Consider the following 22,198-nt stretch of genomic DNA (forward strand, 5'->3'; position numbering starts at 1 on the left):
CCTTGCTGAGCCTCAGTCTGAGTGACGGAGACTCAGATGCCCCCAGCCACTCCGAGGGCAGGTCTCCAGGTCCCCACCTCTTTCTTTGGAATGCCAGTCGGGGATGAGGCCCACCCCTCAGTCCTAGCCTCAGTCTAGCCAAGCTGAGTCATCTCTGAGCCTTGGGTGGGGGGGCAACCGGATGTGGGGAGGCAGGCCACACCCCAGCTGTCTGGGGGGGGTCTCCTCCTCCCTCCTCCCTTCTTCTCCTCCTCTTGTGAGCTGGCTGGAGCAGGCCTAGTTCCCAGAGCTTTGCCATATAAGGCAAAAAAATGTTGGAAAGCAGCAGTGATTAGGGGAGGGAGGGGGCAGGCTAGCCCCAGGGCTGGGGAAAGGGGGTGGGATGGGGCGGGGCCATCCAATCGGGCTGTCTCCCAACCCCGGGCCCTGGTTCTTCCCTCCCTCTTTTGTGAGGGGGATGGAGGAGGGCTTAGGCCAGCCTCCTACTGATGATCGAGGGGAGGGCCCAGCCCAACGACTGAGGCTGATGAGCTTGGCCTGATGTGTCCTCTCCTAAGTCACAGCAGGACTTGAGGTGGGGGCTTGCTGGGAAGCCCTGGCTAGGCCTGTGCCTTTGGTCTTCTCTGAACCTTCCATTCACCCGCAGCCCCGAAGCCCCTCCTCCACCACGTCCCCTTGCTGTCTGGGCACAGAACAAGGCAGGGGTGCAGAACTAGGACGCCTCAGTCTGGGAGCAGAGGGGCTGCTTCGCTGAGTGGCTTGGCCGGTCCTCGAGGCTGCCTGCCACTGATGGCCCTTTTGGTGGCGTCCATCTCCTTCCCACCCTCCAGTTGACTCATCACACAAGTATTTTCTCCTGATTTTGATGGGGGTGCAGGACTCCGGTGGCTCCCGGAGCCCTCCCCTTTCCAGGGCCCCACCCCTGAGGAAGCTGAGACCCAGAAGTGCCTTGGGTGGGGCCCAGAGCCTGGAGGGGTTGCTGGGGTGACGGGGTGCCGGGTGCCCGCCCTAACCGCTTCCCCTGTGGTGAGTTTGGCAGCCACCCCCCTGAGGCCCAGGGCCCCGTTAGGTGGTGAAGAGGGCAGGCGGCCGCCGGCGAGCTCTGCTGAGGCAGCAGGAGTCAGGGACCCCACCCACGCTCCCAAGCGGGGCCCTGGCTGCCCCACCCAGGCTGGCTAGCTCTGCCCTTCTCCTCGGACTGGGCGAAGGGGCTCCCTGGCATGTGTCCTGGCCATCACCCTGGGTGGCAGGCCAGCTGCTGGGTCTCAGTGAGTCAGGGCCACGCAACCCAAGCACTGGCTCTTGTGTCCTCCCCACTCCCCACCCCGGGCCTGCTCCCAGTTTGGGTCTGTGGGGGGGTGGGAGGCACTGAGGAAGTGGGGTTAGGGCTCACATCCTCCACACAAAGGGTCCTTGCCCAACGCCTCCACTTCCCCTGTCCTGCGTGGCCCTCGGCCCACCCAGTCATCCTGAGGCAATGGTTTTCTTTCTCAACTGTCCCGCCGGCCAGCTTTCCTCTTCCTCAGCCGCAGCCCCAGTCCGCAGCCAGTGCCAGGGTCAGCTCAGGGGCTCTCTCGAATCTAGGCCCGCCGGGGCCAGGCTGCTCCCCCTGACCGATTCCTTGGGGACCCTGGAGGCAGGCAGCTGCAAAGCACCTTCAGGAGAAGGGCTCTTCCAGAGCCGCCACCCCCACCCCACCCCGGGCCCTGTCTGCAGCCTGGGTTCATTGTCGGGGCTGCCTCTGGGCCCCCAGCAACACCCTTCATTGCACTGTATCGGCACCACGTGTCAGCGGGTGTCACCCCGTCCGTCCCCAGAGGTGTCTCTCGTCTCCTTCATCCCGCACAGGGACCCTGGGCAGAGGGCACGACCCACACCCCATGCCCTCAGGAGGGCTCTCCCGTCCCCCTGCTCCCCCCGCGCCACCTGTGAGCGCCCGGTGCCCTGCGTGCGCGTGCCCGGGGACGCTCGAGCTCGGCCGCCTACGCGCTCAGTGCGGCCACTCGCTTTCCTCACAGACAGCAAGGCCATCGTGGATGGGAACCTGAAGCTGATCTTAGGCCTCATCTGGACCCTGATCCTGCACTACTCCATCTCTATGCCCATGTGGGATGAGGAGGAGGACGAGGAAGCCAAGAAGCAGACCCCCAAGCAGCGGCTCCTGGGCTGGATTCAGAACAAGCTGCCGCAGCTGCCCATCACCAACTTTAGCCGGGACTGGCAGAGCGGCAGGGCCCTGGGTGCCCTCGTCGACAGCTGTGCCCCAGGTGAGGGGCGAGGGGGTGCGGGGCAGGGGGCTGAGGTGACGGGCAGCGCTCTCGTCGGGGGGCCCGCGGGTCCCTCCCCTCTCCTCCCAGCCTTCCTTGCGCCGCAGGCCTGTGTCCTGACTGGGACTCCTGGGACGCCAGCAAGCCCGTGAACAACGCGAGGGAGGCCATGCAGCAGGCCGATGACTGGCTGGGCATTCCTCAGGTACGCCCCTGCCCGGCCGCGTGCAGGCCGTCCAGGGGGTGCGGTCCCGGTCCCAGCGGGCAGCCCAGCTGTGTCGTGTCGCGGGAGCCTGAGGCTTGGAGGTCACGTGGTTTCTGTCTTCCGTCTGTGCTAGGTGATCACGCCCGAGGAGATCGTGGATCCCAATGTAGACGAGCACTCCGTCATGACCTACCTGTCCCAGTTCCCCAAGGCCAAGCTGAAGCCAGGGGCTCCGCTGCGGCCCAAACTAAACCCAAAGAAAGCCCGCGCCTACGGGCCAGGTGAGGGGGGGCGGGCAGGGATGCTCTGAGTGCTTACCTCGTTCCCGCGGGACCTGGAGGTCTTGGGAACTCTTTGCTTACGTGGCGGCTAGGTTCTCAAGCGCCCCCTCAGAATCCAAGAAGTGGGCCAGGGCTGCTCAGGACTGGCCACTTGGCTAGAAGTCCGCGAGTCACCAGTGCAAGGTGGAGCATGTTCAGGAGGGAGGACCCAGCCGTTCTCCTGTAAACAGAGATAAACCAGCCAGGGCGAAACACGGGAACTAGGGCCCAGGCCGACCGAGTGAGGGTACTAGGAAACAGACCCGGGCCCGGCCCACAGCAAGAATGCAGCCGGGGGCACGAGGGCGGGCTGTGTGCTGGGCCAGGATTCACATGGAATCGATTCACCCAGTTCGGAGCCCACCTGACGGGGAGAGGGGGGAACGGCAGGGGAGGGATGCAGGGGTGAGGTGGCGGCCCTGACGGCCGGCTCCCGGCTCCCTGACCCTGCCTGGCAGGCATCGAGCCCACGGGCAACATGGTGAAGAAGCGGGCAGAATTCACGGTGGAGACCAGAAGCGCCGGCCAGGGAGAGGTGCTGGTGTATGTGGAGGACCCGGCCGGCCACCAGGAGGAGGTAGGGGTCCCGGCGGACCGCGGTGGGCTCGGCGGTGCCCCCGTTCCGAGCACGGCTCACGCGCTCCCTCCCGCTACAGGCAAAGGTGACAGCCAATAATGACAAGAACCGTACCTTCTCTGTCTGGTACGTCCCCGAGGTGACCGGGACTCATAAGGTGAGCCCTCAGCCCCAGGGGAGGCCGGGGGGGTGGAGGCGGTGGCCGGCAGGCCCAGAGCTCGCCCCTCACGGTCTGCCCCTCCTGGGGACAGGTCACCGTGCTCTTTGCCGGCCAGCATATCGCCAAGAGTCCCTTCGAGGTGTATGTGGACAAGTCCCAGGGTGATGCCAGCAAAGTGACTGCCCAGGGCCCCGGCCTGGAGCCCAGTGGCAACATTGCCAACAAGACCACCTACTTTGAGATCTTCACGGCAGGTGAGGGGGTTTTGCTGAGGCTGGCAGGTCTGAGGTGGGAGCTGCCGGGGTCCCGGAACGGCCCGGGCCTGAGCCGGTGCCTCGTGGCAGGAGCTGGCACGGGTGAGGTGGACGTTGTGATCCAGGACCCCACGGGACAGAAGGGCTCCGTGGAGCCCCAGCTGGAGGCCCGGGGCGACAGCACATACCGCTGCAGCTACCAGCCCACCATGGAGGGCGTCCACATGGTGCACGTCACTTTTGCCGGCGTGCCGATCCCTCGCAGCCCCTACACTGTCACTGTTGGCCAAGGTAGGCCGGTCCCAGCCGCCCCCTGAGCGGGGCGCTGTAGACTGGGCCTTCCTCAGGAGGGGGTAGCTAGGGCGAGTCTCCGTGCGGCCCCGGCCCTGGCCCCCTGGGTCTCTATGCTTCCACTGTCTGGGCTCTCTGTCACCCCCTACTGGGGCCCTTCCTCCTCCTTCTCCGGCTCTCTCTCCACGCTTTCACCTTCAGAAGAGCTCGCTCCAGCTGTTTAGAAACCTGCTGCTCTCTGCTCTGCCCACAGGGTCAACGGTACTTGGATCTGTCTTCCTCTGGGAGGGGGTGGGCTGGGTGGGCGGCGGGGTGCTGGTGTTGAGGAGCTGGGAGGAGGCCTGGCCTGCAGGTCCTGGGGTCACGGTCCCTGGCAGTTCTTTCTTGCATGTCCCTCGCCATCCTGTGGGACCAAGTTCTGAGGGACCCCCAGCCCTGGGCGGGGGGCGGGGTCGCCCACAGCCCGCTCCCAGTGGCTTAGCCGGCCCTGTACCCACAGCCTGTAACCCGGGTGCCTGCCGCGCCGTCGGCCGGGGCCTGCAGCCCAAGGGTGTGCGGGTGAAAGAGACTGCGGACTTCAAGGTGTACACGAAGGGCGCGGGCAGTGGGGAGCTGAAGGTCACCGTGAAGGGTCCCAGTAAGTTGGGCCACGGCTGGGATGGGCAGCAGCAGACCCCGGGGCTGCTGCTGGCCAGGCCTGAGGCCCTCCCTTGTCTTGGGCAGAGGGTGAGGAGCGTGTGAAGCAGAAGGACCTGGGGGACGGCGTTTATGGCTTCGAGTATTACCCCATGGTCCCCGGCACCTACACTGTCACCATCACGTGGGGCGGCCAGAACATTGGGCGCAGGTGAGGCCCCGGGCAGAGCCCTCAGAGCCCAGGCAGCGCGCTTTTCTCCCTGCTGGGCCCTCAGCGCTGCCCTGCGTGGCTCTCTTTTCACAGTCCCTTCGAGGTGAAGGTGGGCACGGAGTGTGGCAATCAGAAGGTGCGGGCCTGGGGCCCTGGGCTGGAAGGGGGTGTCGTCGGCAAGTCAGCAGACTTTGTGGTGGAGGCCATCGGGGACGACGTCGGCACCTTGGGTAGGTTGGAGGCTGTGATGTGGACACCTCGGGGCGGAGGGCGGTGAGGCCACCCGACCGGGTTCCAGGGTGCTGATGGGACCGGCGGCTGTCCTCAGGCTTCTCGGTGGAGGGCCCATCGCAGGCCAAGATTGAATGCGACGACAAGGGCGATGGCTCCTGTGATGTGCGCTACTGGCCCCAGGAGGCTGGCGAGTATGCAGTGCACGTGCTGTGCAACAGTGAGGACATCCGCCTCAGCCCCTTCATGGCCGACATCCGTGAGGCGCCCCAGGACTTCCACCCAGATAGGGTGAGGGGCACGCACTGCTGGCCTGGGTCTCGGCCCCCTTCTGCCCCTGCTTGGGGCCTTGGGAGGCGTGGCTGGGCTGGTATCCCCAGGGGTGTGTTCCTGCCACTCTGGGTCCTTGGTGGCCTGAGACCTGGGTGGCCTCTCATCAGGTGAAGGCGCGCGGGCCTGGGTTGGAGAAGACAGGTGTGGCCGTCAATAAGCCGGCCGAGTTCACGGTGGATGCCAAGCATGGCGGGAAGGCCCCTCTCCGGATCCAAGTCCAGGTGGGGTGCCCACCTGTGGTGGGGGTGGGGTGGGGTGGGGTGGGGTGGGGTGGCCAGGTGCCCGGGCTGATCGGCAGGCTGCTTGTCCCTGCCCACTTTCCAGGACAACGAGGGATGCCCCGTGGAGGCGTCGGTCAAGGACAACGGCAACGGCACTTACAGCTGCTCCTACGTGCCCAGGAAGCCTGTGAAGCACACGGCCGTGGTGTCCTGGGGAGGCGTGAACGTCCCCAACAGCCCCTTCCGGGTGAGCCGACCTTCCCGGGGCCTCCGGTGGGCCTGCAGCCCGTCTCCCCGGGGCACCTGCTTCCCTTCTGTCCTCCACCTGTGTCAGATGACAGCCACGCAGTTCCCCCGTCTCAAGTGTGCAGCTCGGTGGTTTTGAGTACCTCCAGAGTTAGGCAGCTGCGGTTACGATCAAAGCGGAGCGTATCTTCATCATCCCCAGAAGAAACCCCTCTACCCTCCAACTCCCCCTCCCCCAGCCCTAAACAGCCACCGATCTTCCTGGCTGTGTGGGTTTGCCCGTCCTAGACGTTTGCTGTAGATGCACCATCCGGTATGGGGCCTCGTGTTCCTCGCCGCTTTCACTCAGCATCACGCTCTCGTTACGGTTCACCCACATCCTCGCGTGAATCAGCACCTGCCGCCCTTTTAGGGCTGAATAACATGCCAGTGTGTGGACAGACCACACGTTACCTATCTCTTTGTTGATGGACATTTGGGGGTTCTGTGCCTTTTGGCTGTTGCGAATAGTGCCACCGTGAACATTCGAGGACGAGTGTTCATGGGGACGAGTCGTCTCCTTCCTCCCGATACACGGACACCTAAAGGTGGCATCGCGGCACCAGATAGTCACTTCGTGCTCACATTTCGTGTGCTTGTCGGCAGTGAGTGAAAAAGCCCGGCCTCTCCCCCAGGCCGGTCATGCCATTGCACTTGCCCCTGTGCCTTGCAGGTGAACGTGGGAGCCGGTAGCCACCCAAACAAGGTCAAGGTGTATGGCCCCGGAGTAGCCAAGACCGGGCTCAAGGCTCATGAGCCAACGTACTTCACTGTGGATTGCACAGAGGCCGGCCAGGGTAAGGCCCTGCCCCAAGCGGGTGGGCACGGGGGTGAGGTGTCCCTATGCGATCCCAGCCTCTGCACCCACCACCACCACAGGTGATGTCAGCATCGGCATCAAGTGTGCTCCTGGCGTGGTGGGCCCCACTGAGGCCGACATTGACTTCGACATCATCCGTAATGACAATGACACCTTCACGGTGAAGTATACACCCCGCGGGGCCGGTAGCTATACCATCATGGTCCTCTTTGCCGACCAGGTGGGTGCTGCTCCTGCCAGCCCCTAACACTGCTTGCTGAGTGTTGGGGTGCTGCTCTCTTCTGAGCCTGTCTCCTCCCACCCCCTGCAGGCCACACCCACCAGCCCCATCCGGGTCAAGGTGGAGCCCTCCCACGATGCCAGCAAGGTGAAGGCTGAGGGCCCTGGCCTCAGTCGCACTGGTGAGAATGAGCAGCACCCCGTGGGGAAGTCGGGGGCCCACAGGGAGGCTTGGGGCAAGGGGCCCCTACATGGCTGCCATGTTTCCTCAGGTGTTGAGCTTGGCAAACCCACCCACTTCACGGTCAATGCCAAAGCTGCTGGCAAAGGCAAGCTGGACGTCCAGTTCTCAGGACTGGCCAAGGGGGATGCGGCGCGTGATGTGGACATCATCGACCACCATGACAACACCTACACGGTCAAGTACACTCCCGTGCAGCAGGTAGCTGCCTTGACTTCCCAACAGCCGCGTTCCTCAACTACCCACACCGAGCCCGTGGGCCTCCTCGTCAGTGGGCTAGCTGGGCTGCTCCCGAGCGCTTCCTACACACTCTTGATTCCTACCCGGGAGAGAGCCAGCGTGGAAGGCTGGGGGCGGGGGAGCGAAGCCAGCGTTTCCCTCAGGCTCCCTCCATGCCCAAGTGGGGAAGGCACGGGCCGGGGTGACCAAGGTCCTCACTCCTTACCCTGCCTCTCTGCACTGTTTCCAGGGTCCAGTCGGCATCAATGTCACTTACGGAGGGGATCCCATCCCCAAGAGCCCCTTCTCGGTGGGAGTGTCTCCAAGCCTAGACCTCAGCAAGATCAAGGTGTCTGGCCTGGGAGAGAGTAAGTAGTTGGGGCTCTGTCACAATCAGTCAGGGTGCCCAGGGGCATGTGGGCTGGATGCCACAGTTCTCTCCCTCCTTTGGTCATCTCAACAGAGGTGGACGTTGGCAAAGATCAGGAATTCACAGTCAAATCGAAGGGCGCTGGTGGCCAAGGCAAAGTGGCATCCAAGATCACAGGCCCCTCGGGCACCGTAGTGCCCTGCAAGGTGGAGCCAGGCCTAGGGGCTGACAACAGTGTGGTGCGCTTTGTGCCCCGAGAGGAGGGGCCCTATGAGGTCGAGGTGACTTATGACGGTGTGCCTGTGCCCGGCAGCCCCTTTCCTCTGGAGGCCCTGCCCCCCACCAAGCCTAGCAAGGTAATTGGGGTTTGGGAGCCCACCCCCTCTCCTCCAGGCTCACCCTCCCCCTTCCCCAGTTTTGTCCTTAGGACCAGTGGCCCTGCCTAAGCCTGCTGGTGCCCCTAGCTGGTGGGGGAGGGTAGCCAGAACGAACGAAAGTAGATGTAAGGTCAGGCTGGGGGTCTCGGGTCAAAGGCCAGGGAGGTGGTACGGGTTCGGCTCCTGACGTGCCCCTCTTCCCTCAGGTGAAGGCGTTTGGGCCGGGCCTGCAGGGGGGCAGCGCAGGCTCCCCCGCCCGCTTCACTATCGACACCAAGGGTGCTGGCATGGGTGGCCTGGGCCTGACGGTGGAGGGCCCCTGCGAGGCCCAGCTCGAGTGCCTGGACAACGGGGACGGCACGTGCTCCGTGTCCTATGTGCCCACCGAACCCGGGGACTACAACATCAACATCCTTTTTGCTGACACCCACATCCCTGGCTCCCCCTTCAAGGCTCACGTGGTCCCCTGCTTCGACGCGTCCAAAGTCAAATGCTCAGGCCCCGGGTTGGAGCGGGCCACCGCCGGTGAGGCGGGCCAGTTCCACGTGGACTGCTCGAGCGCGGGCAGCGCAGAGCTGACCATCGAAATCCGCTCTGAGGCGGGGCTGCCCGCCGAGGTGCACATCCAGGACCACGGCGACGGTACCCACACCATCACCTACATCCCGCTTTGCCCCGGGGCCTACACCGTCACTATCAAGTATGGTGGCCAGCCCGTGCCCAACTTCCCCAGCAAGCTACAGGTAGAGCCCGCGGTGGACACTTCAGGCGTCCAGTGCTACGGGCCTGGGATCGAGGGCCAAGGTGAGGCCCCACCGAGGATCATGGGGGCAGGGGGGAGGCCGGTGCCCCCAGGGTCCCTGGAGCCCCACGCTTCCTCCCCATGCCTGCCCCTGCAGGTGTCTTCCGAGAGGCTACCACCGAGTTCAGCGTGGATGCCCGCGCTCTGACGCAGACCGGAGGGCCGCACGTCAAGGCCCGTGTGGCCAACCCCTCAGGCAACCTGACCGAGACGTACGTGCAGGACTGTGGCGACGGCACGTACAAAGTGGAGTACACACCTTACGAGGAGGGTACGCGCCGGGGCTCCCAGGGGACGGTGGCTCAGAGATCCGGTGGCCTGGGCTCCTCCTGACCCAGCCTGCCCTCCTCCAGGACTCCATTCTGTGGACGTGACCTATGACGGCAGCCCCGTGCCAAGCAGCCCCTTCCAGGTGCCTGTGACCGAGGGCTGTGACCCTTCCCGGGTGCGTGTCCATGGGCCAGGTATCCAAAGCGGCACAACCAACAAACCCAACAAGTTCACCGTGGAGACTAGGTGAGCAAGCGCCCGGGAGGGCTGGGGCTGTGAGGGGCCCCGGGACCCCAGGACGTAACGGGCTGTCTGTTTGCACCAGGGGAGCCGGCACTGGTGGCCTGGGCCTGGCCGTAGAGGGCCCCTCTGAGGCCAAGATGTCCTGCATGGACAACAAGGATGGCAGCTGTTCGGTCGAATACATCCCCTATGAGGCCGGCACCTACAGCCTTAACGTCACCTATGGTGGCCACCAAGTGCCAGGTAAGCACGCAAGTTCGCTAGGGCTGTGCTGGGACTGCCCGCTGGCCCTCGACTCTCTCACACAGCTGTCCTCCTTCCTCACTCCCCAGGCAGCCCCTTCAAGGTCCCTGTGCATGACGTGACGGACGCATCCAAGGTCAAGTGCTCCGGGCCTGGCCTGAGCCCTGGCATGGTCCGCGCCAACCTCCCTCAGTCCTTCCAGGTAGACACGAGCAAGGCCGGCGTGGCCCCACTGCAGGTCAAAGTGCAGGGGCCCAAAGGTGAGTGTTCTTATGCCTGGGGGCGAGTGGGGAGGGAGACCAGAGGCCCAGTGCGGAGAAGTCAGTATGCGAGTAGTTCACGGAGGAGTCTCACATGACAGTGAAGCCAGTGCCCCGGGGGCAGAGGACCAGAAGGAGGTCTGACAGACAGGACTTGGCCACCGAGCAGATGTGGCAGCGGGGAGGGCAAGCAAGGGCCCAAGATGGCACGCAGATCAGTGTCTGGCGTCTCGGGGGGCTCAGGGCCATCCCCAGGGATGGCCAGGTGAGGGCGAAGCACGGCCTAGGCCCGGGGTGGGGGCTGGGTGCACCGCCAAGCCCGGCTGCTCCAGTGTGGTAGGGTTGGGGACCCAGGAGACGGGCTGAGTCTCTTTCTGGGCCTGGAAACAGGCCTGGTGGAGCCTGTGGACGTCGTGGACAACGCGGACGGCACCCAGACTGTAAACTACGTGCCCAGCCGGGAGGGGCCCTACAGCATCTCCGTGATGTACGGGGAGGAGGAGGTACCCCGCAGGTAGGAAGCAGGGCCTGCTGCCTGGGGGAAGGTGCCTGGGCTGAGCGCCAAGAGCCTTTCTGACCATTCACGACACCCTGGCCCGACAGCCCCTTCAAGGTCAAGGTGCTGCCTACACACGATGCCAGCAAGGTGAAGGCCAGCGGCCCCGGGCTCAATACGACTGGCGTGCCCGCCAGCCTCCCTGTGGAGTTCACCATCGATGCAAAGGATGCAGGAGAGGGCCTGCTGGCTGTCCAGATCACGGTGAGCTGGCCACCTGGGACGCTGTGTGGCCCTGCTGGATTACAGCTCCAGGCACAGAGGCGGCCAGGGAGGAGGGGGCTGAGGCCAGAGGGCTGTGCAGTGTAGGGCAGGAGACTAGGGTAGATGGACCGGTCTGGGTCTATGGTCTCCCCTGGAGCCGTGCCAGCCAGGCCAGGCCCCCTGCCTCTAGGATGGCGGTGGCAGGCACGGGCTTCCCGGGCACACGCTTGCTCACTGCTGACTTCGAGCACGTGACCGAAGCCCTTAGTGCCTGGGCTTGCGCACCTGTGACCTTCTCGTGGGTCAGGGGTCAGAACAGGACCCTGAGAGCTCTCGGGGAGCTGTTCCTAGTGCCAGGGCAGGCCCTGGGGCGGGGGATGGGAGCCAAGAGGTGGTCACGGGGATAAAGCAGGACGGGCACCGAGCTCCCTGCCGTACGCGTCGTCACCTGGGGGCGCGCTGGGCGTTTGGGACATCCCTCGCGTACCTTGGCCACACCAAAGTAAAGGGCAGTGCCGCAGTGCCGGGTGCGGGCAGTCGTTTTGGACCGTGGCGGTCGAGTGACTCGGAGGCTGTCCCTGCAGCGGCGGGGCTTGATGCCTGCTCCTTTGAGAGGGTCCGAGGTAATCCTGGGCCTGGCTGGGCTCGGGCCAACCACCTCCCCTGTGCTCTGCGGCCCAGGACCCCGAGGGCAAGCCCAAGAAGACGCACATCCAAGACAACCAGGACGGCACGTACACCGTGGCCTATGTGCCGGATGTGACCGGCCGCTACACCATCCTCATCAAGTACGGTGGTGACGAGATCCCCTTCTCCCCGTATCGCGTCCGGGCCGTGCCCACCGGAGATGCCAGCAAGTGCACAGTCACAGGTGAGCCAGCCTGCCGGCGGCCGCGACGCTCGGCACGGGGCTTGGGTGTGCCTGTGTGCAAGGGCTCGCTGCTTGGGGCGGCGTGTGGGAGTGGGGGCCGCCCCCCTGAGTGACTCACCTGACCTTTCTCCTTGCTCTCTGCCCTCTCACCTCAGTGTCAATCGGAGGTCACGGGCTAGGTAAGCTGCTTGCCGGGGGCCCCGATGCCCCTCCTGCCCAGAGGGCAGCTTCCTTCCTCTTCCGTGCTGACTCCCAGGGCGGGGTCCAGCTGCAGCTCTCGGCAGGGACAGAGGGGGAGCTGGAGGGTTAGTGTCCAGGGGGGCCTCCAGACAGAGCACGAGCGCTCCGGCCCTCCCTCTCTCTGGGCCTCCGTTTCCCCATCTGAGATGTCGGGTTGCAGCTGAGAGCTTGGGGGTGAGGTGCATCCTGAGAGGTACCCCACTGGGGGCTCCGGGGTCTGGGGATCACGGCACCCTGGGGAAGCCCTGGGGGCGGGCAGCAGGCCCTTCCTTCTCACTTCTTCCTTCCGTGTCAAGGGCTCCTGCGTGGGCTAAGGGGACAAGGGGTCTGCCCTTACCGGTGGGAGTCCCCGGCCCTGGCCGGATCCACAGACCCCGCATCCCCCTCTCCTGGGGGCCTCGTGTCCCAGGCCGGGGGAGGTCCAGGCTGCATGAGTGGGTGGGATGGGCTGGTAGTGCAATAGCACCAGCGTCGACTGCTTGGGCGGGCAGCATGGCTGGGCCCAGCCCAGCCTCAGAGCCCCAAAGTGCACTCGGTGGCCTGCCCGCCCTCCCCACCTCCTTCCTTCCCCTTGCCCCCTACCCAGCAGTGACGTTATTCAGATACTGCCCAACCAGGCGTAGAGATTCTCCTGCTTGGGCATGGGAGGGGAGCTCTAGCGCCAGCCAGGGACACCAGGGACTCCAGTGAGAGGTGCCAGTTACGTGGAAGCCTCCAGACGCTCCTGGCCTGGTGCTTGGGTGAGGTAGCCAGGACAAGATTCAGAGGGTGGCTAGGATCTTGGGGCAAGGGCTCGGTGGCTTGGTAGGCAGAACAGTTCTAGGATCTGAGGTGACAGGCATGTATGCATGCCTAGGGCCGGGGAACAGGGCCTTGGGGACAGGGACAGGGCCAAGACTTGGCTAAGGGAGTGGTTTCAGTTTATCTGGCCACTGTATGCAGAGTGGAGGCAGAGAGCCCAGTAGGGGAGCCAGAGTCACTTCTGGATTGGTCAGAGTGGTGGCCTGGGCCAGGTTGGTGGCAACGCGGCTTAAGTGGGGAGCGGACGTGGCAAGTGCAGTTGGAGGATGGGGCAGCCAAGACCTGTGGATGGGCTAAGGCGCTGAGCGGGGAAGGTGGGGAACTGGGGGGACCTGTGGGGTCGGGGCTGAAGCCGCTAGCTAGATGGCGGGTCCAGATGACGAGCTGCGGAGAGCGGGTGTGGGTGTGAGGTGAGGCCTCCCAGGGCAGGGTGGGCAGCAGGCGGCCGGGTCTACAGCCTGAGAGAGCCGTGCAAGGTCAGCAGGGAGCTCGGCCTGGCGGGGGCCCTCACCTAGCAGGGAAGCTCAGCGGCAGGCCGGCCAGGGGGACCCCTTCAGCTTAGCCCTCGAGTGGGTCCAGTGCTCCCGGCTGCTTCCCCGCAGGGGCCGGGCTGCAGGAAGCACACTCACCGCCGGCCCTCGCAGCCCACAGCCCCCCCCCCCCCCCAGGCCTTCACGGCTGAGCCCAGATCATAACGTCACTGCCCCTCCCCTCTCCTCGGGCACTCTGGGGCCCTAGAGGCTGCTCAGCTGCTCTGCCCTTGCAACGTAGTGGCGGTGGCTGCGGCTTGGGCCTCCCGGCCCCCCCCCCCCAGGCCGCCACTGCCTGCTGTGCTGGGCCGTTTGGGGGCCAACCCTGCTGCTCCCTGCTTCCTCGCTCCCGGTTCCCTGCCTGTGCCGGGCCGCACTGGCCACCCCTCACCACGAGCCTCTGGTCGAGCGAGTGTTCTCAGTCGTCAGGAAAGCCCGGTTTCACCTTCAGGCCTGGGGGGCGGGAGGCGAGACTCACACGCCCCCACGCTGCAGCAGGACCCTGCCTCACCGCATCTGCACACAGCGCTGGGATCCAGGGCCGGGCTGCAGGGACGAAGGCGGCCGTGGGCCCGGCCAGGGCACTGGTGTCGGTCCACTGCACCGGCTGAGGCCCAGTTGGCCGGGAAGGTGGCAGCAAATGCTTGTGCCCTGACGGTGGCGGTGGCCTCCTGGGCCTCCAGGCCCTTCCTTCCTCCGAGACACCTGTGCGCCACCTGTCAGGCCTTTCCCACGTGGAGCTATCCCCAAGACAGGGTCCCCGGGCTTGAGGCGGCTCAGGGGAACCTTTCCTGCCTTCTGAGAAACCACTCACCGCCCCAGCTTGGGGGGTGGGGGCGGGAGGCCTGGCTGCGCTTGGTGGTGGCAATGAGAGGCCTGGGCGGGTGGCAGGCAGACGGGAGCAGCTCAGGTGCCAAGCTCACGCGCCGGCCCCCCTCTGGGGACCCACCCCGCCCCACCAGGTGCTGGCATTGGCCCCACCATCCAGATTGGGGAGGAGACGGTGATCACCGTCGACACCAAGGCAGCAGGCAAAGGCAAGGTGACCTGTACTGTGTGCACACCCGACGGCTCGGAGGTAGATGTGGACGTGGTAGAGAACGAGGACGGCACCTTTGACATCTTCTACACGGCCCCCCAGCCGGGCAAATATGTCATCTGCGTGCGCTTTGGTGGCGAGCACGTGCCCAACAGCCCTTTCCAAGTGACGGTCAGGAGGGGCCGGGGCTGAGGGGTCTGGGCGGAGGGAGCCTGGCCTGTCCCTCCCCCTGGGCCATCTCTATGACAGTAGACTCACCAACTCTTCTGTGATGCTCTGCAGGCTCTAGCTGGGGACCAGCCCATAGCACAGCCCCCACTTCGGCCTCAGCAGCTGGCCCCACCGTACACCTATCCCCAGGGTGGCCAGCAGACCTGGGTATGACCTTGCGTGCCTCATTCTGGCTCTCCCGGCCCTAGGGGACATGTGGGGCTGGCCAGCTGGGTATCCCATGAAGCCCCCTCCTGCCACGCGTGAGGAGGGACCTCCAGATGCTTCCCTTGGGACTTCCTCGTATGCCCACCCATCCTACAGCGCCTCACTTGGGCCCTCTGTCTCCACTACAGGCCCCAGAGAGACCCTTAATGGGTGTCAATGGGCTGGATGTGACCAGCCTGAGGCCCTTCGACCTCGTCATCCCCTTCACCATCAAGAAAGGCGAGATCACTGGTGAGTGGGAGCAGGAAGGGGCTCGGGAGCCACAGAGGCTTGGGTTTGCCAGTGGCTGCCCTGACCCTGGCCCCGCTGCCCTGCAGGGGAGGTGCGGATGCCTTCGGGCAAGGTGGCGCAGCCAGCCATCACTGACAACAAGGACGGCACTGTGACCGTGCGCTATGCACCCAGCGAAGCAGGCCTGCACGAGATGGACATCCGCTACGATAACATGCACATCCCAGGTGCGCCCCCACGCTGTACTGCCAGCGCCCTGGGAGGAGCCTGGGGAGGTGGCACAGAGCCCCATTCCACCTGGCCCCTTTTCCTGCCTCAGGAAGCCCCCTGCAGTTCTACGTGGACTATGTCAACTGCGGCCATGTCACCGCCTATGGGCCTGGCCTCAGCCACGGAGTGGTGAACAAGCCCGCGGTCTTCACCGTTAACACCAAGGATGCGGGAGAGGGTGAGCCGCTCCGATCTTAGCCTCACGTTGTGCCGTGGGACGCCGTCATCCAGCGGAGACGCTCCCTAAGTGGGGCTCCGCACCTGCCACCCCGGCCTCTGCCTGTCGGGGCTCTGTGCCATCAGTGCGGGGGCCCCGGCGTGGTTCCCATCCTCACCCACGACTCTCCGTAGGGGGCCTGTCCCTGGCCATTGAGGGCCCATCCAAAGCAGAGATCAGCTGCACCGACAACCAGGACGGCACGTGCAGCGTCTCCTACCTTCCCGTGCTGCCCGGGGACTACAGCATCCTGGTCAAGTACAACGAGCAGCACATCCCGGGCAGCCCCTTTACCGCCAGGGTCACGGGTATGTGGCACTGGGAGCAGTGACAAAAGCAGGCGAACGGCGGGGCGGGCACTCTCTCCCCACCGCACCTGGACATGCAGCGACTGTCCCCTGGCAGGCGACGACTCGATGCGCATGTCCCACCTGAAGGTGGGCTCCGCCGCCGACATCCCCATCAATATCTCCGAGACGGACCTCAGCCTGCTGACAGCCACGGTAGTGCCACCCTCGGGCCGGGAGGAGCCCTGTCTCCTGAAGCGACTGCGCAATGGCCACGTGGGTAAGAGGTGGAGGGGCAGGGCCTCCTGGGAAGGGGGAGGCCGCGAGGGGCGGGCCCGCCTTCCCCTGGCTGACGGCCCTGCCCTGTGCCCAGGGATCTCATTCGTGCCCAAGGAGACGGGGGAGCACCTGGTGCACGTGAAGAAGAATGGCCAGCACGTGGCAAGCAGCCCCATCCCAGTAGTGATCAGCCAGTCGGAGATCGGGGATGCCAGCCGTGTGCGGGTCTCAGGCCAGGGCCTCCACGAGGGCCACACCTTTGAGCCTGCAGAGTTTATCATCGACACCCGTGATGCAGGTAGGTGGTGGCCACCTACCAGCTGGGGGGGGGGGGACCCCCGTGCTCGGCCCCCTGGCTCAGGGCTGTCGCTTCCCAGGCTACGGCGGACTTAGCCTGTCCATCGAGGGCCCCAGCAAGGTGGACATCAACACAGAGGACCTGGAGGATGGCACGTGCAGGGTCACCTACTGCCCCACAGAGCCCGGAAACTACATCATCAACATCAAGTTCGCTGACCAGCACGTGCCTGGTGAGTGGGGCATGCACACGTTGCCCCCGTGACGGGGCCACCCTCCCTGCCACGCACCACAGCCTGCAGGCAGAAATGTAACCTGCGTGGTGCACGGGCTGTGCTCTCTTCCTGCAGGCAGCCCCTTCTCTGTGAAGGTAACAGGAGAGGGCCGGGTGAAAGAGAGCATCACACGCCGGCGACGGGCCCCCTCGGTGGCCAATGTCGGCAGTCACTGCGACCTCAGCCTGAAGATCCCTGGTAGGAGCCCTAGGGAGCCAGGGAGGGGGCCTTGGGGAGTCCTGGGTACCAGCCCCACGGGGCCCCGAGCAGAGGGGTGGGGCCCGGGATTCTTGCTCACCACGTTGTCCCCCACCTGCAGAAATTAGCATCCAGGACATGACAGCCCAGGTGACCAGCCCATCAGGCAAGAGCCATGAGGCCGAGATCGTGGAAGGGGAGAACCACACCTATTGCATCCGCTTTGTACCTGCCGAGATGGGCATGCACACAGTTAGCGTCAAGTACAAGGGCCAGCACGTGCCCGGGAGCCCCTTCCAGTTCACCGTGGGGCCCCTGGGGGAAGGGGGAGCACACAAGGTCCGCGCTGGAGGCCCTGGCCTGGAGAGGGCTGAAGCCGGAGTGCCAGGTATGCCTGCTTCCTGCCAGGCTTTTGCTCTTATGGGCTGGGGCAGGGGGTGGGGTTGAGGAAGTAGCTAGCCGCACGTCAGCCATGCTCGGAGGGGACTGAGGCCAGGACAGCAGCCCTCTGTGAGGACACACTGCTCTTTCTACAGCCGAATTTAGCATCTGGACCAGGGAAGCTGGCGCCGGGGGCCTGGCCATTGCTGTCGAGGGCCCCAGCAAGGCCGAGATCTCCTTCGAGGACCGCAAGGACGGCTCCTGCGGCGTGGCCTATGTGGTCCAGGAGCCAGGTGCTGAGGGCGTGCCCAGGGCCACGGGAGGTGGCATCGGGGTGTGGGTGTCAGTCTGGGTCTGAGCGGACGGCTCCACCTGGCTCCCGCCCTCCCCTCCGAGGTCCCAGGGCCGCCCAGGCTGTTTGTGGCGAGTGGGGGCCTCCCAGCACGCCCTCTGTGCTCTTTTCCTGCCCAGGTGACTACGAGGTCTCAGTCAAGTTCAACGAGGAGCACATCCCTGACAGCCCCTTCGTAGTACCTGTGGCTTCTCCGTCTGGCGATGCCCGCCGCCTTACTGTTTCTAGTCTTCAGGTGAGGCACCGAGAGAAACCGCCTGCCTGGGGCTCCTGGGCCCGGCCAGACCAGAGCCGTCGCACAGAGCAGGACTTGGCCCCGTGTCAAGTGACCCGCCCAGCCCAGCTCAGGGCGCCGGGCCTCTGCTCTGGCCGGGCGCAGCCCACGCTTGGGGTCGGCAGGAAACACCCCTGCCCACTGTGTGGAGTTTTTCTCGTGTCTCAGGTCTAAAGGCTTTGAACAGAAGCCTGTGCCCGTTGAGCACCAGGGCTGAGGTTTAAAGAGGGACAGCCTGCCAGGGCCCAGTGCTGCCCACAGGGCAGGGCTACCCTCCATTCCTGCCACCTGGCTGTGTGACTGCAGAGTGTGGGTCTGGGGGTGGGGGCGTGTGCCTGTAGCTTACTGCCCCTCAAGAATCAGTGGCTCTCCCTCTTTAAACCAAATCGGACGCCAGATGGGTAAGTGTAACCCCCGTGGGCCTCCCGCCGCTGGGACCCTGCTCTCCTGCACCCCAGCCACCCTGTCTAACCACGTCTGCTATGCTTCCAGGAGTCAGGGCTAAAGGTCAACCAGCCAGCCTCTTTTGCAGTCAGCCTGAACGGGGCCAAGGGGGCGATCGATGCTAAGGTGCACAGCCCCTCGGGAGCCCTGGAGGAGTGCTATGTCACAGAGATCGACCAAGGTGAGGCCCTGTCCCTGCCCGGGCCACCCACCCATCTTCCCTGGCCCTGCTGGGAGCAGCGGGCCTGCCCAGCTGGCTGGAAGCAGACTGAGAGTACAGAAGGAAGGTACAGATTCTGCAAGCAGGGCCCAAGCGCTGGGGCTCTCCCAGCCAGGCAGCCCCTCCCCTGCTCACGACCCCCGCCCGGGGGGGGGGGGGGGGGGGGGCGGCGGGTCTGCTTGGAAGCCACAGCTTCTAGGAAGGAGAACGCCTTCTGCAGGCAATATGATGCTGTCTCCTGAGGGAGAGACCCGAAGTCTAGCCACGGGGCTGGCACCTGCAGACAGGCCCAAGGCAGCCAATGTCGCCAGTCCCACAGCTAGTCGTGCCCCTGCACAGCCCCATGACCTCCGTGTCCCTGGTAACAGGCAGGGGCTGGCATCTGTGGTAACCTTTTTCCGGAGGCAGAGAGGCAAGTGCTTTGCCTGTAGATTTCCGTCCAAGTGAGCACCGACAGCAGGCTGCTTGGGCGTTTACCGCTTCAGTCCTCCGGTTTGGGGAGGCCTGTGCCATGGGGTGTGGGTGCCCGGTGTGGTCCCCAGAAGCAGCGGAGTGGGCCACGTGGACCTCCTGGACTGGTGGGCGAGGGAACCTCTTCACAGATGCCACCTGCTCGGTTTTCGGGGAGGGATGTCAGGCCCTCAGCATGCCCTTCGTCCCTCAGATAAGTATGCCGTGCGCTTTATCCCACGGGAGAACGGTGTCTACCTGATTGATGTCAAGTTCAACGGCACCCACATTCCTGGAAGCCCCTTCAAGATCCGAGTTGGGGAGCCTGGGCACGGAGGGGACCCGGGCCTGGTGTCCGCCTACGGAGCCGGCCTGGAAGGTGGTGTCACAGGTAGGTCAGTGGATGCGGTTTCCGCTGTGTGGACACCGATGCTAGGCCCCCTCCTCCAAGCTGTCAGTGACAAGAGGAGGTGTAGAGGTGATGAAGCTACGCCGGGGGGCTGGGGGGCTGGGAGTGGGGGGATGGGGAAGCAGGCCGGGCCAGATCTTCCTCACCGCCCCCCGCCAACCCCAGGGAGCCCAGCTGAGTTCATCGTGAACACGAGCAACGCGGGAGCCGGCGCCCTGTCCGTAACCATTGATGGGCCCTCCAAGGTGAAGATGGACTGCCAAGAGTGCCCTGAGGGCTACCGGGTCACCTACACCCCCATGGCACCTGGCAGCTACCTCATCTCCATCAAGTACGGTGGCCCCTACCACATCGGGGGCAGCCCCTTCAAGGCCAAAGTCACAGGTAAGCCTGGCAGCAGACTGCCAGTGCCCAACGCAACGCCTGGCACTCTGGCTACCTCTTAGCGCCCCCCCCCCCCCCACCCCCCCGCAGGTCCCCGTCTTGTCAGCAACCACAGCCTCCATGAGACATCGTCAGTGTTTGTGGACTCCCTGACGAAGACTGCCAGTGCCCCCCAGCACGGGGCCCCAGGCGCAGGTTCCACTGACGCCAGCAAGGTGCTGGCCAAGGGCCTGGGGCTGAGCAAGGCGTACGCGGGCCAAAAGAGCAGCTTCACGGTGGACTGTAGCAAAGCAGGTGGGTGCCCCGGCCCCGGCCATCACCCATGCCCTCCAGAAAGACGAGGCCAGAGATGAGATGGGATGACCAGTGCCTGGGAACATGGGAAGAAGGGAGTGGATGGGGTGGGAGTGCCTTCAAGGGCATGGTTGTCACTTCTTTTTTTGTTTTTGGTGTTTTTTTGAGAGACAGAGACAGAGCATGAGTTGGGGAGGGGCAGAGAGGGAGGGAGACACAGAATGCGAAGCAGGCTCCAGGCTCCGAGCTGTCGGCACAGAGCCCGACGCAGGGCTCGAACCCACAAACCGCGAGATCGTGACCTGAGCCGAAGTGGGCCGCCTCACCCACCGAGCCATCAGGCGCCCCCAGGGCGTGGTTGTCACTTCTGAAGCCACTTCCCATCTGCGCCTCCCCGCCATCATTTCTACCCTTCGGGAAGCTGCCTGGGGAGGATCTGGGTCTCCTGTGCTGGCAGCTCTTTAGGAAGGGCCGTCACCCCTGAACACAACAGGGTGGTGGGGGCAGGATACCAAGACAGAAAGAGGGCTCGGGGGATTCTCAGTAGGAGGGAGAGACTTGGGGTCTGGAACTGAGGCCCCTTCTCTACCAGGCAACAACATGCTGCTGGTAGGGGTGCATGGCCCCCGGACACCGTGCGAGGAAATCCTGGTGAAGCATGTGGGCAGCCGGCTCTACAGCGTCTCTTACCTGCTCAAGGACAAGGGAGAGTACACGCTGGTGGTCAAGTGGGGTGACGAGCACATCCCAGGCAGCCCCTACCGTGTCCTGGTACCCTGAGCTCTGTGCCTGTGCCAGCTGGCAGCTACCAGGATGAGAAGTGCTCCCACGCCCATCCCCCCAACCTGAGCAGCCCCCCCCCCCCGGTCTCCTTGGACCTGGAGCCCCGGCCGGCCCTGGCCGCCCCATCACTGCAGCCACCCCAGCCCTGCGTTGCACTCACCTGCCTCCACATGGGCAAAGGAGAGAGGCGAGCAGAGGTAGCCCTTTGGTGGCTCCGCCTGTCTTCTTTGGTTCTGGGAGGGGTGGGGGGGTACTATGCACGACCACCCGCTAGTTCTCTTCCCTAGCCAAGAAGAATAAAGTTCTGCTTCCATTCTCCTGAGGCTGGTTCTGGCTGTCTTGCAAGGGTGCCTGCAGGATGATCGAAGTGTGGGCGCGGGCCCACAAGTTGCTAGAGCTCCAGGCCTAGCACCGAGGGGCTCCCGCTTTCCCAGACCCGTGCCCCTCCCCCAACTGTAAGAGGCCCACTGGCAAGTCTTCTCTGCTTCCCTGGGTTCAGACCAAGGCCAGGTGAGAGACGTGTCCCACCCCCAGAAAGGGATGTGACGCTGGTGTACTTTTCCCGGGGCCGCACCAGGAACAGAGACTGTCCTAAGGGAAAGCCAGGCCATGACCAGACTACAGGAGACAAAGTACTGGATGTCGGGACCAGATAAACAGGCCTTGAAATCACAGCATTCCCTGGCCATCTCCCAGGCTTCTTGTGTCACCATCCCCCTGGATGAGGGACTGGTCATGAGAACCTCTGTCCCAAGGGATCTCGAGGCCACTCGGTGGACAGGCGGCCCCGATCAAGGAGAGGCAGACTGGCTGCAGTGTGCTGGTTCCCTGCCCCAGGCGGCCTCGCGGGGAGCTCGGAGCCCCTCGCTTAACTCCTGCACTGCCTCCCTGCCATCGCTCGCCACGTCCCACACCACAGTCTCCCGCTCTTAAAAAAAAAAAAACGGGTGCCTCGCTTCAAGTCCATGTTTTGCCGCCACCTACAAAACACGGTCACCGACGTGCCACTCATAGCCACCCCCCCTCCCTCTGAAGTCAGCCTTGTCCCTCACATGCAGGGAAGGGTTCTAAACCCAGCCAAGCCTCACCTTGCAGGCCTCCCATTACTGGCCGCTCCAGGCTCGCTGGCCATGCTCTATCTGGAAGCATGTCCAGGAACAGCAGAAGCCCAGAGCAGAGGGCACAGTTCTGATACTGTCTGATGAAAAAAGAACTGCAGCCAGGAAAGGAGGAGAGAACCAGGATGTGGCCAGCAGTGCAGCGGCAGACACGATCGGCAAAATAGAGTGAGAACAGACACTCCCTGAACTGCAGAAAAGTCGCACTACCTCCTCACTGTTCTGGAAACTGGCGGCGGCCCTGCCACCCTAGACGCCCGGTGGCCAGTCCCGGGCGACACCGCCCTCTCAAGGCAGGCCG

At 64.6% G+C, this 22,198-nt stretch overlaps 1 protein-coding gene and 1 long non-coding RNA gene across 3 annotated transcripts in view; one reads left to right on the forward strand and one right to left on the reverse strand.

Annotated features, from left to right (window-relative positions):
• FLNA (filamin A) overlaps nucleotides 1–21,101 on the forward strand; it is a 22,568-nt gene extending 1,467 nt beyond the window's left edge. The window contains exons 2-47 of one of the 2 annotated variants that reach the window (XM_040467456.1): nucleotides 2,019–2,267; nucleotides 2,375–2,472; nucleotides 2,606–2,753; nucleotides 3,251–3,369; nucleotides 3,449–3,526; nucleotides 3,621–3,783; nucleotides 3,874–4,074; nucleotides 4,574–4,711; nucleotides 4,798–4,921; nucleotides 5,015–5,151; nucleotides 5,250–5,443; nucleotides 5,593–5,706; nucleotides 5,810–5,953; nucleotides 6,665–6,788; nucleotides 6,871–7,031; nucleotides 7,122–7,212; nucleotides 7,303–7,472; nucleotides 7,741–7,858; nucleotides 7,954–8,216; nucleotides 8,444–9,041; nucleotides 9,137–9,310; nucleotides 9,393–9,555; nucleotides 9,635–9,795; nucleotides 9,885–10,055; nucleotides 10,446–10,569; nucleotides 10,659–10,815; nucleotides 11,497–11,686; nucleotides 11,842–11,865; nucleotides 14,220–14,467; nucleotides 14,579–14,674; nucleotides 14,863–14,965; nucleotides 15,052–15,192; nucleotides 15,285–15,413; nucleotides 15,587–15,760; nucleotides 15,858–16,019; nucleotides 16,113–16,316; nucleotides 16,396–16,548; nucleotides 16,666–16,788; nucleotides 16,910–17,176; nucleotides 17,325–17,462; nucleotides 17,641–17,756; nucleotides 18,288–18,420; nucleotides 19,124–19,300; nucleotides 19,484–19,702; nucleotides 19,793–19,996; nucleotides 20,589–21,101. In XM_040467456.1, coding sequence (XP_040323390.1) covers nucleotides 2,019–2,267; nucleotides 2,375–2,472; nucleotides 2,606–2,753; nucleotides 3,251–3,369; nucleotides 3,449–3,526; nucleotides 3,621–3,783; nucleotides 3,874–4,074; nucleotides 4,574–4,711; nucleotides 4,798–4,921; nucleotides 5,015–5,151; nucleotides 5,250–5,443; nucleotides 5,593–5,706; nucleotides 5,810–5,953; nucleotides 6,665–6,788; nucleotides 6,871–7,031; nucleotides 7,122–7,212; nucleotides 7,303–7,472; nucleotides 7,741–7,858; nucleotides 7,954–8,216; nucleotides 8,444–9,041; nucleotides 9,137–9,310; nucleotides 9,393–9,555; nucleotides 9,635–9,795; nucleotides 9,885–10,055; nucleotides 10,446–10,569; nucleotides 10,659–10,815; nucleotides 11,497–11,686; nucleotides 11,842–11,865; nucleotides 14,220–14,467; nucleotides 14,579–14,674; nucleotides 14,863–14,965; nucleotides 15,052–15,192; nucleotides 15,285–15,413; nucleotides 15,587–15,760; nucleotides 15,858–16,019; nucleotides 16,113–16,316; nucleotides 16,396–16,548; nucleotides 16,666–16,788; nucleotides 16,910–17,176; nucleotides 17,325–17,462; nucleotides 17,641–17,756; nucleotides 18,288–18,420; nucleotides 19,124–19,300; nucleotides 19,484–19,702; nucleotides 19,793–19,996; nucleotides 20,589–20,776 — 7,571 coding nt within the window. In that variant the 3' untranslated portion in view covers nucleotides 20,777–21,101. The remainder of the gene's footprint in view (nucleotides 1–2,018; nucleotides 2,268–2,374; nucleotides 2,473–2,605; nucleotides 2,754–3,250; nucleotides 3,370–3,448; nucleotides 3,527–3,620; nucleotides 3,784–3,873; nucleotides 4,075–4,573; nucleotides 4,712–4,797; nucleotides 4,922–5,014; nucleotides 5,152–5,249; nucleotides 5,444–5,592; nucleotides 5,707–5,809; nucleotides 5,954–6,664; nucleotides 6,789–6,870; nucleotides 7,032–7,121; nucleotides 7,213–7,302; nucleotides 7,473–7,740; nucleotides 7,859–7,953; nucleotides 8,217–8,443; nucleotides 9,042–9,136; nucleotides 9,311–9,392; nucleotides 9,556–9,634; nucleotides 9,796–9,884; nucleotides 10,056–10,445; nucleotides 10,570–10,658; nucleotides 10,816–11,496; nucleotides 11,687–11,841; nucleotides 11,866–14,219; nucleotides 14,468–14,578; nucleotides 14,675–14,862; nucleotides 14,966–15,051; nucleotides 15,193–15,284; nucleotides 15,414–15,586; nucleotides 15,761–15,857; nucleotides 16,020–16,112; nucleotides 16,317–16,395; nucleotides 16,549–16,665; nucleotides 16,789–16,909; nucleotides 17,177–17,324; nucleotides 17,463–17,640; nucleotides 17,757–18,287; nucleotides 18,421–19,123; nucleotides 19,301–19,483; nucleotides 19,703–19,792; nucleotides 19,997–20,588) is intronic. The other variant, XM_040467457.1, reaches the window with a different exon arrangement.
• Nucleotides 20,734–22,192, reverse strand: LOC121025063 (uncharacterized). The gene is made up of 2 exons (XR_005787917.1): nucleotides 21,868–22,192; nucleotides 20,734–21,130 (listed from the first exon to the last, which is right to left on the reverse strand). It is a non-coding gene; the product is annotated as an uncharacterized LOC121025063 (long non-coding RNA).
• Nucleotides 22,193–22,198: the final 6 nt, after the last annotated feature.

Source organism: Herpailurus yagouaroundi, unplaced genomic scaffold (assembly GCF_014898765.1).
Source record: "Herpailurus yagouaroundi ecotype Mexico unplaced genomic scaffold, PumYag 67493, whole genome shotgun sequence".
NCBI lineage: Eukaryota > Metazoa > Chordata > Mammalia > Carnivora > Felidae > Herpailurus > Herpailurus yagouaroundi.